Below are 13,859 nucleotides of genomic sequence, written 5' to 3'. Positions count from 1 at the left end.
TGTCTCCTTTGCTTCTAATTGCTTGTGCATTAGAAATACCTTGAAAACAGACAAACAAATAGATTTAGTTAGGAATACCTTTGGCACAGATAAATAGATCTTCATCCTCAGGCGGAAAGCCTATTTGTGCGAGGCCATTTCATGGGTGACATTTATTGTTCCCATCCACCTTTTTATTAATAGTGACCGAGAGGTTTCTTGTTGTTTTTAAATGGCGTCAAGATGCTAAGAGAAAAGTAACATAGATGAGTCACCTGAGCTCTCAGCCCAGAACTCGCCATGATCGCTACCTTTCCCCCATGCCATCTGTGACACCATTTTAAGGAGATATTCCCATCTCATTGTGTGACTCCTTGTGCAATAGGGGAGTTGTAAGGGCATCACCTAGAGTATATTTATGCAACCCTGTAGAAAATACTAGAAAGTTAACTAATATGTTAGAAAGTGTTGGAAATAAGGATGACTGTTCTGTTTTACTGATAAAAGTAGTACAAGATAATCATCAAAACAATCAGGCTAATATATTAGATTAATTACATTGCACAACTGTGAAACTACAAAAATTGTGATTTCTGCAATTTAGCATGTTAAGTGGAAAGGAAACCAGGGGTTTTTTCTGTGCGCGTGGGGGGGGTGTTGTTTTTAAATATGAGGTGGCTATTTGAAATGAACGTCTTTTAATTTAGTATCTCACTTGAACAATGATCTCAACTCCACTCTCTCCTAATGGAGTTTCAGAGGGATCATACCTTAATGTTGTTAAATGTAATGGAAGTGAGGGAGGGAGACTGACAGGACTGGACTGTTTGCAAAGAACAAGGTTTTTAAATAATCCTCCTCCTGTCTGTAAATGCTCTGTTTTTGAGGGCTCCACAGCTGTCAACTCCAGTCTTTCCCTTCTGAGTATGTTGCTGATATGTTTACGCGAGGTCCTTCAGCGTCCCTGCTGCAGCCTGCACAGTGAAGGCTGCAATGGAGATCTGCCTCTTTACTTCTTCCCAGGCTTTGCGCTGATCTGCTTTGTTTCCAATATCAAACATGGCATCATAGATCCCTGGAAATGACTCTCCAGCGTACTTGTTGTGGCTGCTCGGAGCAAAAATAATGTGTCTGTGGGGAAAGAGAAAAATATACTGCACATTATGACCATAGAACAAATGTTTATTTTCTGAATAAATCCTCATCCAATGAATATATCAGCTGTCAAAGCGAATCCTTAGTATCAGGAATGCACATAAATAGGGTTCTTTTAGCAATGACACTATACTACATAAAGCAAAAAACCAAACAACTAAAATTCCCATTTCTCCCCCAGATATCTTCTAAGCACACCTACGAACATGCTAAATTAGTCCATGTGAATGCCAGTGTCCTGGAGGATTGGCGACATGGATTATAAACGTTTTTTTCTTTCCCAATGTTTTTGATTAAAGGAAAAAAACAACCAACCACAGTTTCTGGCCCTGAAGAGTACTTTGAGTTAGGAAGGCTGACGCTTAAAGCGTCAGTAAACTGGCCTTGACAGATATTTATTCAGGAGTTGTTAAAAGTACAAGGATTGTCAATATTAATGTCTGTTTTCTCTTGCTAGGCTGCTTTTTTCAGGAAAGGTGAATGTTCTGCACTATGCTGGAGTGAGAGAAGGATACAGAAGGTTCAGCTAGTCTGCCCACAAAACAAGATTCAATGGTTTGGTTAAAATGTTAGAGACCAGCAAATCTATTTTCCTACTACTGCAGTGATGGTCTTTCACTATATTTTGTACCACTATGATCAGTCTAAGGTTAACTGTTCCATGTGTTAGGGCACCCCCCCCCTTTTTTTTTTTTTAGGAGAATGTTAGGGCTTGATTCTACATTGCTTTGAGGTTTTGGATTGGACTTTAATGGGAACAGGATCAAATGCTCACGACCTGATCCAAAGCCCACTGAAATCAGTGAAAATACTCCTGTTAACTTTAATGGCCTTTGGATCAGGTCCTTATACAATATCACTGAATTTTATCCTAATATTCTGACTAATTTGTCCCTTTCTTTTTCTTACCCTATTATTCTTAGTTATGCCCCCTTTTCCCGTGCTAAATAATACTTTTCCATTCTTGTTCACACTCTGCAGATACCTGTAAATCATAAATGGTTGACATTTCTTAGAGTTATCAGGCAAAAAACAAGTAAAGTTTGTTTTAGATAACGTTTTCCTACCTGTAGAATGGCCTGCCAGGTAAACCAAGAGGATCAATAAAAGCCCTTTCTAAAAACATGAGCTGATCATTCGACGATCTTACAGCGATTGGGCTGAAAAGAAAGCAACAGAGGACTATCTTAGCCTCAGAGTACTTTGAACATGTGCATCCTGTATTAAAACTTTCACAGCTTCAGATTTACAATACATATCTAAACACAGCTTGTAGAATTTAATGAGTAACACCTGTGAAGCCAATCACAGAAGTCAACGGACCTATATCAATCTACCCTGAGGATCTGGCACATAATGCGAAGGTTCTGTAAGGCTGTTCTTAGGTGCTAAGGAATGTGCTGTAAGAAGGAATGGATAATTAAATACTTTCTCCCAAGCTGCCCCTTATATCTGAAACTCTCTCCCAGTGTCATGTTCAAGACAACACTCCCTCGCCATACAATTCTTTTTTAATACTCATTTCTTCCATGAAGCCTGTCAAAGTCAAGCAACTTCAGTAAAAATGCAGGTATTTTTATATGTAAAAAACCTCTGCATTTTTTAAAAAAGGAACTTTGCAATGTTAGAATAATTTTTGGGCTGGTCCTTGAATTGTGTTGCCTGAATTGTTCTGTGTGCTTGTTTAAATGTAAGTTTCTAGGAGCAGAGATTGTGTGTACCTGTGTGTTTTGTACAGTGCCAAGCACTCTACTAATGCGTGACAAATAATAAATAATGTATTTACCAATGGGACTGGAAACCCGTGTACAGTGTGACATACTGCTGAGCTTTGCAGCAGAATCACTAGGGCAAAATCTCAGCTCCATTAGTGTAAATCTGGAGTAACTCCACCGTCATCAGTTCCAAATTCACACCAGTATAAACAAAAGCAGAATTTGGTCATGGCTTAAGTTCAACTAAAATTCTGTTAATGTAATTGCTCTTGAACTGAGGTATCCCATTTGATATTGTGTTGCAACATTCAACAACACATAGAAAACTATTTGCCATATGGAATGATTCATAATTATAATAATTAGCGTTCTGATCTTAAAAAAAGACACCAAGCATTTTTTTTAAAAATGCTGAAACAAAGTTTAGGTAGAGTTCATTGGTTTGTACTGATGTATTTCAGTGATTCAGAAAAAAAACAAAAACCAACCAACCAGCTAAATAAAAACAATCCAGCCATTTACAAAGGGTGAATCTTAAAGTGTAAGCCTTATAACTGATAACTAACAGAAATTCATGTTCCTAGGGTTAGGGAGAGGTGCTACAAAAATCAAAATAAGAAAGAAAAGAGAGAACTAAGAAAGCCGCAACATTTTTATGTGCAAATGGGATGTAAAAGAAACAGCTGACCAATTACACCCAGCTTTAATATTGGGCCCAGATCCTCAGCGGGCATACATCAGCATGCTGCGTTGAAATCAGCAGCCTTTTAGAGTTAGTATCTTGCATCTTTAGCCCTGTGAGCAGTCCTGGTACTAAAGAGATGATCATCACACAAATTCGTATAAATAAGTCAAATGCTGTAATTTATTTAAATTCAGAACAGCCACCATTAAAAGGCCAACAACTATCTATTCTGGATCTGCTTCTCATTTGCAGTAAGGCCCCGTTTCACCACTCTGGCTGTGGGTCAGAAAATGAGACCATGAGTGGCAGAAAGACATTAGTGTAAACGAGAATCTGGCACTATAAGTGTAACAGAAGACTTTAACGGTGACCTGATTATTATAACCCTTAAAGGGACACAATTGGTACAACCCTCACACCCATTAGTGGGCACTTGTTAATGAGATAGTTTATATAAGTGCTCACATCATAAGTGAAGGCTGCCCCATTAGGCCTGACAAATTTAACTATTTGTTTGGATGGCTAAGGAACCTGTAGAACTTACTTATTGATGTCTACTTGCTGCAGTCTCCTGTGAAAGTCAATGGCAGCTTCTGTAAAATTCTTTGCAGCAGAAAAGAGAGAGTCTGCAGAGATGGGGAAGGAAGAGCTTAACCTTGAGTTCTGTTTAGCTTTTGGCAATGAACCAACATGATCATGTTAATTCTCATAGCACAAATGGCAAACTGAAGTGTGTGTATGTGTGTACAGTTCAGCCACTCAAACAGCAAAAATGTCCTCACTATCACATGATTGCACATGCCCGCTGACAGAGCTCGCACAAAGATGTGGGAGAGGTTTTGTTTTTGTGTTGGGTTATCTGAAGAATTATTTACCAAAATAAATAAGGCCTAGTCCACACACGGATTTTGTACCAGTATAATTATACCAGAACCAGTCCAAGTGTGAACACAGTTATAAAGGTGCCTTATGCCAGTATAGAGTATTTCCCTTCTCATACAGGTGAGTTATTTTGGCACTACAAATGTATTCCTTGCATTTTATCAGCAAGAGTTTAATTGGTGCAAAGCACTGCATTCGCTCCTATTATCTGCACTAATTTGGCTTTATGGGCTGCATTGCAGCTTGGGTAGTGTATATTTGTATCTCCAAACATTGCAACCAGGAGGGGCATTGGGGTATGGAATCTGCCTGCCCAGGTGGTGACTCCTTTTCCATCCCACAGAAATGCCAATCTATGAGTCTGCAGGGTGAAATCCTGGCTCCACTGAAGATAGGCAAAGGGCAATGCAGGACAGGATTTAAGATTCCTTGGGCATGGTGCTTAATTTAAGCAGGAGACGGCTGCTGGCAGTGGGTTTTTTTTCCTGTGAGGGACCCTCAGTATTTCCAACCCCAAGAGTTCAAAAATCTTGAGTCAGCCCCCACAATCATGAGATTTTAAAACCAATCATGAGGGTTGGGTTTTTTTGAGCAATCAATCTTGTAATCACTTTGTTTTCTGGTGTTCGAGCTTTTAGGAGTAGCTTTTTCAAGATTTCTCAGCAACCATCAGGGCTAGAGATTTACTTTTTATTTCAAATGAAAGTTGAGATTTCCCCCATTGTCATGTGATGACAGCAAATGGAGCTTTGAGAAAAACACCAAATATAATGAGACCCGTGATAAAAACCACAAGAGTTGGCCACTCAACTTTGTAATTCATTCCCCCTGATTTGTTGAGATTAGCGTACAATTGTTGACCTTCAGGGCCACAGTGCAAAGCCCACTTATTTCTCTGGACGTCTGGCTATGGGTAGTGACCTGTAGAGAATGGGGGTTTGTTTATTCATTTGCTCTGATTGTATGGTTGCATTTCGTAATGGGGGCTGGGCCTTTTGTATTATTAGAGGTTTATTTTAACTGATATTCAAAAGGATCTAGTGCAATTAGGCACGTGGTTGCTTTTTAAAAAAATCAAAATAAAATCATTATTTTAATTAGATTGTAATCTTCTTGGGGGCAGGGACTAGTTTTGTTCTGTTTGTACAGCACCTAGCATAATGGTTCATGACTGGGGATCCTACATGCTATCACGATACAGATAATAATAATAAGAGGAAGGGTCTGGTGGAGGGCGGTACATACCAAACGACACACTGTATGTCATCAGTTCCATTTGATGATTCTTTGACAAATTATAGATGACTTGAGCATAGTTTCTTAAAGCCTCTGCGTAATCTCTGCAGTCAAAGGGAAGGACCACGGAGTCGGCCAGTTCAAATACCAGCCCACCTCGTACCTGTGCCACTGTCAGGTGATTCTTAAAAGTCGGATCATAAAATCTCTCCACAATCTCATAGGTCTCATAGACACTGTGGTAAACTGGGTAGCCACTGTATTTTTCCACTCTCTGAAAAAAAAAAAAAAAGAATGAAAAAATGTGTTACTTATAATGCTGGTTTGGACAGCTTGACTATGCTGCAAAACATTCCCTTTTGTGTGCCTGGGTCACAGCAATCCTCTGTTCATATTTTCAATACTCCTCTTCATAGGGGAAGACCTTGCTTAATAGACTGTGACTTGTTATCTTATTGTAATTGCGCATGTCTCTCAATGTGGACACAGAAAGAATCAAAGCCATCATGATTGTAAAAAAAATCACTTCAGCATTCAAAGCTTTCTTAGAGCAACTGGCCATAAACAATTCTGTGTCATTACCCTGTCATTTACTTTGAACTAAATGCCTTTATGTTTCCGTTGGTTCATGCTAAGTTCACAGTTATTATTATCACTATGTATGAATTATTGCGGTAACATCCAGGCACCCCAGTCCTGGAGCAGGATCCCATTGTGCTAGGCTCTGTACAAACAGAGAACAAAAAGGCAGCCCCAGACCCAAACAGCTTATAATTGTTGAATCCCAGCTGATGGTATTCAGTGGGTTATGAGGGACAGTGATGAGATGGTGTGATGACAGACTTACCCAGTTTTTGCTGTAACGTGCTCTGCCTGAAGCAATGCCAAGCCGCTGAAAAAAGACTTCAAAGTCATTGCCAGAACCCAGCTTATTTATTCTTTTGACAAGAAAAGGGAACAAATCTTGAGTAAAGTATCTAAGTACAATTTTTAGTACGTTTCAAAGCACCGTATTAATAAACTCCCCACTCCTGTCTCTTGCCTATTTCACCCCATTCCAGGGCATTCCCCACCACACTCTTCTCCAAACATCTCCTTAACATAATCTCTGTCATTCCTGAGTCGCCTATCACCCACCATGTGCATCTCCTAGCAACTCTGCTGTTCACAGTGGGACAGACTCATCACATGGAACTCAGTGGAGTTACTGCAAGGAAGAATTTGGCTCCAAATCCACTTCCTTATTCTCACTCACTTAGGAGCCTCTCTGACATGGAGTCTCTACTGAACCCTGGTCAATCCCTGCCTCTCATCTGACAGGTCTAGGGGAATCGACCCATCACCCAGCACCTCTTAGCCATGACTTAACAGGATCAACATTATATGTTACGAGGGGCAATCCCTGAAGATCTGAAGGGGGATATTGCTACAAAAAGCAGCCCTGACCCATTCTCACCCAGACAAACTGTCTTCTTTAGGCTACAGAATCTAAGGCTTTCCATGTGGTTGGCAGTAAAGGGTAGGGGATGATGCTGTATTGGCCCAATCCACCTCCCCCTAACTTCTGGGCTTTTTCCATTTGAGAAAAGATTTCTATCCCTACCCAGCTAGCTGCAGAGACCTTTACCGAGAAGATTATGGGGGGCTCTAGGGCTTGAGCTTGCCTTTCAGAGAGGCACAAAGAAAGGATGAAGTGAGAAAGATGAAAAATTGTTGATGTGACCAGACTGAAGAAAACCATACAAAACAAAACACCAGCTCCAAAAAATTCTGGCTAGTTTTACTTCCTCCAGGCACTGAATAAAATGCAGAGTCCAAGGACTGCTAAACCTATAACAATAAGGATCACTGTTTCTTTTCACACACTAGTTATGCTTTCTTGGAAAAAAGGCTAAAATGACAATAAAACGCTGCTTCCTACTTCTAAACATAGAACAATTACACTTAGCTCTGACTTCAACCCCAGATGGGCTATGTTGTAACTGACACCATACCCACAAATATTTTGGAAGCAGATAATCCCATTTTAGCTGTGGTTTCCTAGGGAGTTAGACGCATCCTGGAACCTATGAGGAATCGTGTGGCTAAAGCCCTGCTATACTGACAATTTACTCTGTCATATGTAATTCCTCCAATTCTGAGTATGGGGACAGATCCACAGCTGGTGTAAATTATCGCAAGTCCATGGATCTTTGACAATTACACCAGTTCTGAGGATCTGCCCCACTATTTCTTTTAAGAGTTCAGCTTTCCATGTGGCTAAAAATACAAAGAAAACCTATTTTGCAACCTACACTAACTTCTGCACGTATCCTTTGTCACTTACCTGGGGACATCTTTATATTCTGTTGACGGGTTTTTTTCATACCAGCTCTCATAAAGCGATTTGCCTTTAAACCCCTCATCTGGGCTTGGTATCTAGAAAAATACATTTAAAAAAAAAAAGACAGAGAGATACAAGTTTAAGTGTTATTGAGCAACAAATTCACAACCAGATATGACATAAAGTCGACTACTTAGAACAATGACTAAGCCACTGACTCAGGTACCATGAGCAAATCACTCAGCCTTTCTGTGCTACTTTCTACTAATTTGAAAAAAAGGTGTAATAATAGTTACCTATCTCACAACAGTGCAGTGAGTCTTAATTATTGTTTGTGCTGTGGTTTGTGGTGCTCAGATGACAGGTGCTATAGACACACAAATATTAATAATAATTAAGCTGATGTCATGCCTCTATTTTTAGTTTGTCCTCTGATTTACTCGGCAGTTTCAACAGCTATAGGTATTTTTTTCCCTCAAGGATTGCTACATTTTTATTTCTTTGTTTAAGGAATTACTCAACAATAATAATCAGCACCGAAAAGGTATTTGCATTTACCTCTTTAGGTCAAGATCAAGATTCTTCATGAAGTAATGTTGTGAAAGCATTTTGTCACGTATTGGCCCAGGATAGGGGTGGTGTAAGTCTAGTATTGCTCAGACATTAGCAACCAATAGGTTGTGGTATCACTAGGCCTAATCCTGTGTACTTTGCTACTGGTACACAGTTTGAGTATGGGTTATGGAATCAGGTTCATTGTTAGGTATTGGGCCAACAGATTCAAAAGTGTTCTGGGTGCTCAATCTGAGATGCCTTTGGTCTGATTGGTAGAAGTGCTGAACACATACAGTTTCCACTGGCTTTAGTGGAAGCTGTGGGTGATCCACATCAATGAAATTTAGACCAGAACTATCTCAAGTTGGGCACCCGAAAACTGTGGCACCCAGTGTAAGTAGGCTCTTTTGAAAATCTGGGCCACTGGCTTTCAGTTGTCAGCAATGACTATGTTGATTTGTGTGATGACATAGACAAACCCCACACTGGCCTGGAAAGGGTTAATGAACTGCTGTGGGCTCAGTCAGCCCTGCCCCGCTACACCTTGGAGGGAGAGGCTCAAAGGGGAGAACCCAACCTATGTGGGAACTGGATGGGAGGGAGAGCGGACTTCCTGCTCCCACTCTGTGAGAGAGGCCTGGCTCGGGCCAGGGACCGACCAGAGACTGTGCCTGGGACCAGGGACCGACCAGAGACTGTGCCTGGGACCAGGGACCAACCAGAGACTGTGTCAGTATGAGGCCAGGTAGCTCTGATGTGGGACTATTATTCTGATTTACTACCAGTGACTTGCTGAGTAAGATTGCTGCAGGGGGTGTCCTTCATGAGGGGATTGACAGCCAAATAAAACCCTTTATCTTTGCACCCAACTGGAGACATAGCCGTACGTTGTTGCGAGACTAGGAGCAACCTGGTCACAAGCTGATTTTCCCCTTGCGCTACCTGCCAAGATGTGGCATATTAAATGAGAGATTCTTGGTCTAAAAGGGAAGATGGACATTCTACATGTAGAAGTCCAACCAAGTATTCCTAAATGGACATCTTGAGTTACAGATGAATAGAAAATACCAGATTAAAAAATCAGTGTGGACCAGACTGGAATATCCTCACTTGTGATGAGTAGCATCTTACAGCACAAGTCATTGGGACTACTTAGAGAATAAAGTCACCGTTCTTATTTTTGTACAAATCTAAATAAGCATATGAAAGAACATAAACATAAGAACGACCACACTGGATCAGACCAAGGATCCCTCTAGCCTAGTATCCTGCCTCCTGACAGCAGCTAGTGCCAGATGCTTCAGAGGGAATGAACAGAACAGGGCAATTTTTGAGTGATCCATCCCGTTGTCCAGTCCCAGCTTCTGCAAGTAAGAGGTTTAGGGACACCTGGAGCATTGGGTTGCATCCCTGACCATCTTGGCTACTAGCCATTGATGGACCCATCCTCCATAAACTTACCTAATTCTTTTTTGAACCCAGTTATACTTTTGGCCTTCACAATATCCCCAGGCAATGAATTCTACAAGATGACTCTGTGATGTACGAAGAAATACTTCCTTTTGTTTGTTTTAACCCTGCTGCCTAATAATTTCATTGGGTGACCCCTGCTTCTTGTGTTATGTGAAGGGATAAATAACACTTCCTTATTCATAGAATCATAGAATATCACGGTTGGAAGGGACCTCAGGAGGTCATCTAGTCCAACCCCCTGCTCAAAGCAGGACCAATCCCCAACTAAACCATCCCAGCCAGGGCTTTGTCAAGCCTGACCTTAAAAACTTCTAAGGAAGGAGATTCCACCACCTCCCTAGGTAACACATTCCAGTGTTTCACCACCCTCCTAGTGAAAAAGTTTTTCCTAATATCCAACCTAAACCTCCCCCACTGCAACTTGAGACCGTTACTCCTTGTTCTGTCATCAGCTACCACTGAGAACAGTTTAGATCCATCCTCTTTGGAACCCCCTTTCAGGTAGTTGAAAGCAGCTATCAAATCCCCCCTCATTCTTCTCTTCTGCAGACTAAACAATCCCAGTTCCCTCAGCCTTTCCTCATAAGTCATGTGTTCCAGTCCCCTAATCATTTTTGTTGCCCTCCGTTGGGCAACAATTTTTCCTCTTTCCAATTTTTCCACATCCTTCTTGTAGTGTGGGGCCCAAAACTGGACACAGTACTCCAGATGAGGCCTCACCAATGTCGAATAGAGGGGAACGATCATGTCCCTCGATCTGCTGGCAGTATTCACTTTCTTCACACTATTCATGATTTTATAGACCTCTATCATATACCCCCTTAGTTGCCTCTTTTCCAAGCTGAATAGTGCCACTCGTTTTAATCTCTCCTTGTACAGAAGTTATTCCATACCCTTGATAATTTCTGTTGTCCTTTCTATATCTTTTCCAATTCTACTATATCTTTTTTGAGGTGTGGCAACAGAACTGTAGACAGTATTCAAGGTGTGGGCGTACCATGGACTAATATAGTGGCATTATGATATTTTCTGTTTTATTATCTATCCCTTTCCTAATGGTTCCTAACACTCTGTTAGCCTTTTTGACTTCTGCTGCACAAAAGAGATGTTTTCAGAAAAGCATCCACAATGACTCCTAGATCTCTTTCTTGAGGGGTAATAGTTAATTTAGACCCCATCACTGAATACGTATAGTTGGGATTATTTTTTCCCATGTGCATTACTTTGCACTTATCAACATTGGATTTTATCTGCCATTTTGTTGCTCCTTCACCCAATTTAGTGAGATCTCTTTATAACTCTTTGCAGTCAGCTTTGGACTTAACTACCTTGAGTACTCTGTATCATCTGCAACTTTGCCCACTCACTGTTCACCCCCTTTTCCAGATCATTTATGAATATGCTGTACAGCACTAGTCCCTATACAGATCCTTTTTTGCGCGGGGGGTGGAGAGGCATTATTTATGTCTCTCCATTGTGAAAATTGACAATTTGCTCCTACCCTTTGTTTCCTATCTTTTAACCAGTTACTGATCCATGAGAAGACCTTCCCTTTTATCCCATGACTGCTGAATTTTCTTAAGAGCCTTTGGTGAGGAACCTTATCAAAGGCTTTCTGAAAGTTCAAATAAACTATATCCACTGGATCACCCTTGTCAACATGCTTGTTGACACACTCACAAAATTCTAATAGATTGGTGAGGCATGATTTCTCTAAAAAGCCATGCTGAATTTTCCCCAACATATTCTGTTTATCTATGTGTCTAATAATTCTGTTCTTTATTATAGTTTCATCCAATTTTCCTGGTACTGAAGTTAGGCTTACCACCCTGTAATTGCCAGGATCGCCTGTGGAGCCTTTTTTAAAAAATTGGCATTACATTAGCTAACTGTCTTCAGGTACAGAGGCTGATTTAAATGATAGGTTAAATGATAGGTTACTAGTTAGTAGTTCCGCAATTTTATATTTGAATTTCTTCAGAACTCTTGGGAGAATACCACTTGGTCCTGATGAATTATTACTGTTTAACTTATCAATTTGTTCTAAAACTTCCTCTACTGAGACCTCAATCTGAGACAGAATAAGAGGATCACAGTCTGGCCCTATGAATATATGCTAGGTGAAATTAAAATTGGACATGTTAGAATCATAGAAGTGTAGGACTGGAAGGGACCTCAATAGGTCATCTAGTCCAGCCCCTTGCACTCAAGACAGGACCACATAATAACTACAGCATTCCTGACAGGTGTTTGTTTAAACTGTCTTCAAAACCTCCAATGATGGAGATTCCACAGCCTCCCTAGGCAATTTGTTCCAGTACTTAACTACCTTGACAGTTAGACTTTTTTTTTTTTTTTTTGACTGTCCACCTTAAACCTCCCTAGTGGCAATTTAAGCCCATTGCTTCTTGTCCTATCCTCAGAGGTTAATGAGAACAATTTTTCACCCTCCTCCTCGTAACAATCTTTTATGTATTTGAAAACTGTTGTTATGTCCCCTCTCAGTCTTCTCTTCTCCAGACAAAACAAACCTAATTTTTTCAACCTCATAAATCTTGTTTTCGACATTTGGCTTTAATGTTGGCCATATCTGTCACACTGCGTTTAATGCAGCAGGCTGGAATGCCTTGAATGCCTTGAAAAGTCTTAGTGCTTAGGAAAAGTACCAGAATAGACAGATTTCACAGCACGCATGGCTGTAAAATAATTGCTGCAACTTATCTGGCATGGCTATTTGCGGGGAAGAGGGGAACGTTTAATATATATATTGATCAAAGGTATATATAAAATCTTTATTTACTCATTAGAAACTGAAATGTCATTATACTGTAGCATGCCACTGAAATTTTGAAGTTAAGCAGAATTACTTCGCAGAAGGGAAAACCTGTTCACATTAGCTGTTACTGCTGTAAATCATTCTTATAACTAGATAAGTCATGATCTACAGATTGAAACTCTTCTAATAACGTTTCACACAAAATATTGTTAACTTGGAATAAAGGTTGCACAAGTGCATTTTTGTTTAATACAGTCATTAAAAATCAAGGAAATCCCCAGTTCAACCAACCCTAACATCCACACCAAGCTCTGTTCAAAGGCTTTACCTGCCAAACATTGTAACAGTCAAACACAGGCATCTCCACAACAAACTCCCTTTCACTTTCAACAAATGACCACGCAATTAGTTCACATCCAATTCCTCACCAGTCACACTCAAGCTGCATTCAGCCAGTAAACTGTGGGACTCGAATCATATTGTGATAGTGTCTTCCAGGTGGCCTAGTGGCTAGATTGCTGGCCTTTTGGTCTGTAAGGCTGTGGGGTAGGGGGACCCAGACCCGCCCTCTCTACCAGGCCCCAGTTCAGGACCCGGTGCAGATCAACCCCTAAACAGGGGAGATGGGGTCTCCCTCCCAGCGGGGAGTCAAGACCCATTTCCCAGGGCTACTTCATACAAGTCTCTTCAATTTGGGGCGTGGCCCCGCTAGTCCAGTTGCCCCAAGTGCTGGGGCTTATTTGCAGCCTCTCCTTGGCAGGGGATCCCTTACTTGGCACAAGTGGCTGCGCTGGCTGGCAGGTCACTAATCCATCCCTTTGGGCAGGCAGGCAGGCAGACAAAGCACTCCTGCTCCTAGCCAATCAGCCTCCAGTTGAGCCAGGCTCCCTTCTTTTCTCCCCCTCCAGGCAAGCCTTGGTTGTAGGTCTAGTGGGGTGCGGCTAGCTGAACCCAAAGGTTTTATTTAACCCCTGCTGTGCCGAACACCAGTTTCTCTGCTCCCTCACACACATTTTAAGGGAAAAACTCAACATAACCTTAACTATGGAGTCACTACTGACCCCTCCATAGTACCAGTAT

General features: G+C 41.1%; 1 protein-coding gene across 1 annotated transcript in view; it reads right to left on the bottom strand.

Moving 5' to 3' along the window:
- Positions 1-920: 920 nt before the first annotated feature.
- Positions 921-13,859, bottom strand: part of LOC144257416 (putative N-acetylated-alpha-linked acidic dipeptidase) — a 50,364-nt gene continuing 37,425 nt past the window's right edge. Inside the window, exons 14-19 of the mRNA XM_077805366.1 lie at positions 7,979-8,070; positions 6,500-6,590; positions 5,662-5,926; positions 4,079-4,160; positions 2,202-2,294; positions 921-1,110 (exon numbers count right to left, since the gene is read on the bottom strand). Of these exons, the coding sequence (XP_077661492.1) occupies positions 921-1,110; positions 2,202-2,294; positions 4,079-4,160; positions 5,662-5,926; positions 6,500-6,590; positions 7,979-8,070 (813 nt within the window). The remainder of the gene's footprint in view (positions 1,111-2,201; positions 2,295-4,078; positions 4,161-5,661; positions 5,927-6,499; positions 6,591-7,978; positions 8,071-13,859) is intronic.

This window comes from Eretmochelys imbricata, chromosome 1 (genome assembly GCF_965152235.1).
Source record: "Eretmochelys imbricata isolate rEreImb1 chromosome 1, rEreImb1.hap1, whole genome shotgun sequence".
NCBI classification, from domain to species: domain Eukaryota; kingdom Metazoa; phylum Chordata; order Testudines; family Cheloniidae; genus Eretmochelys; species Eretmochelys imbricata.
This window is presented reverse-complemented; position numbering and strand designations above follow the sequence as displayed.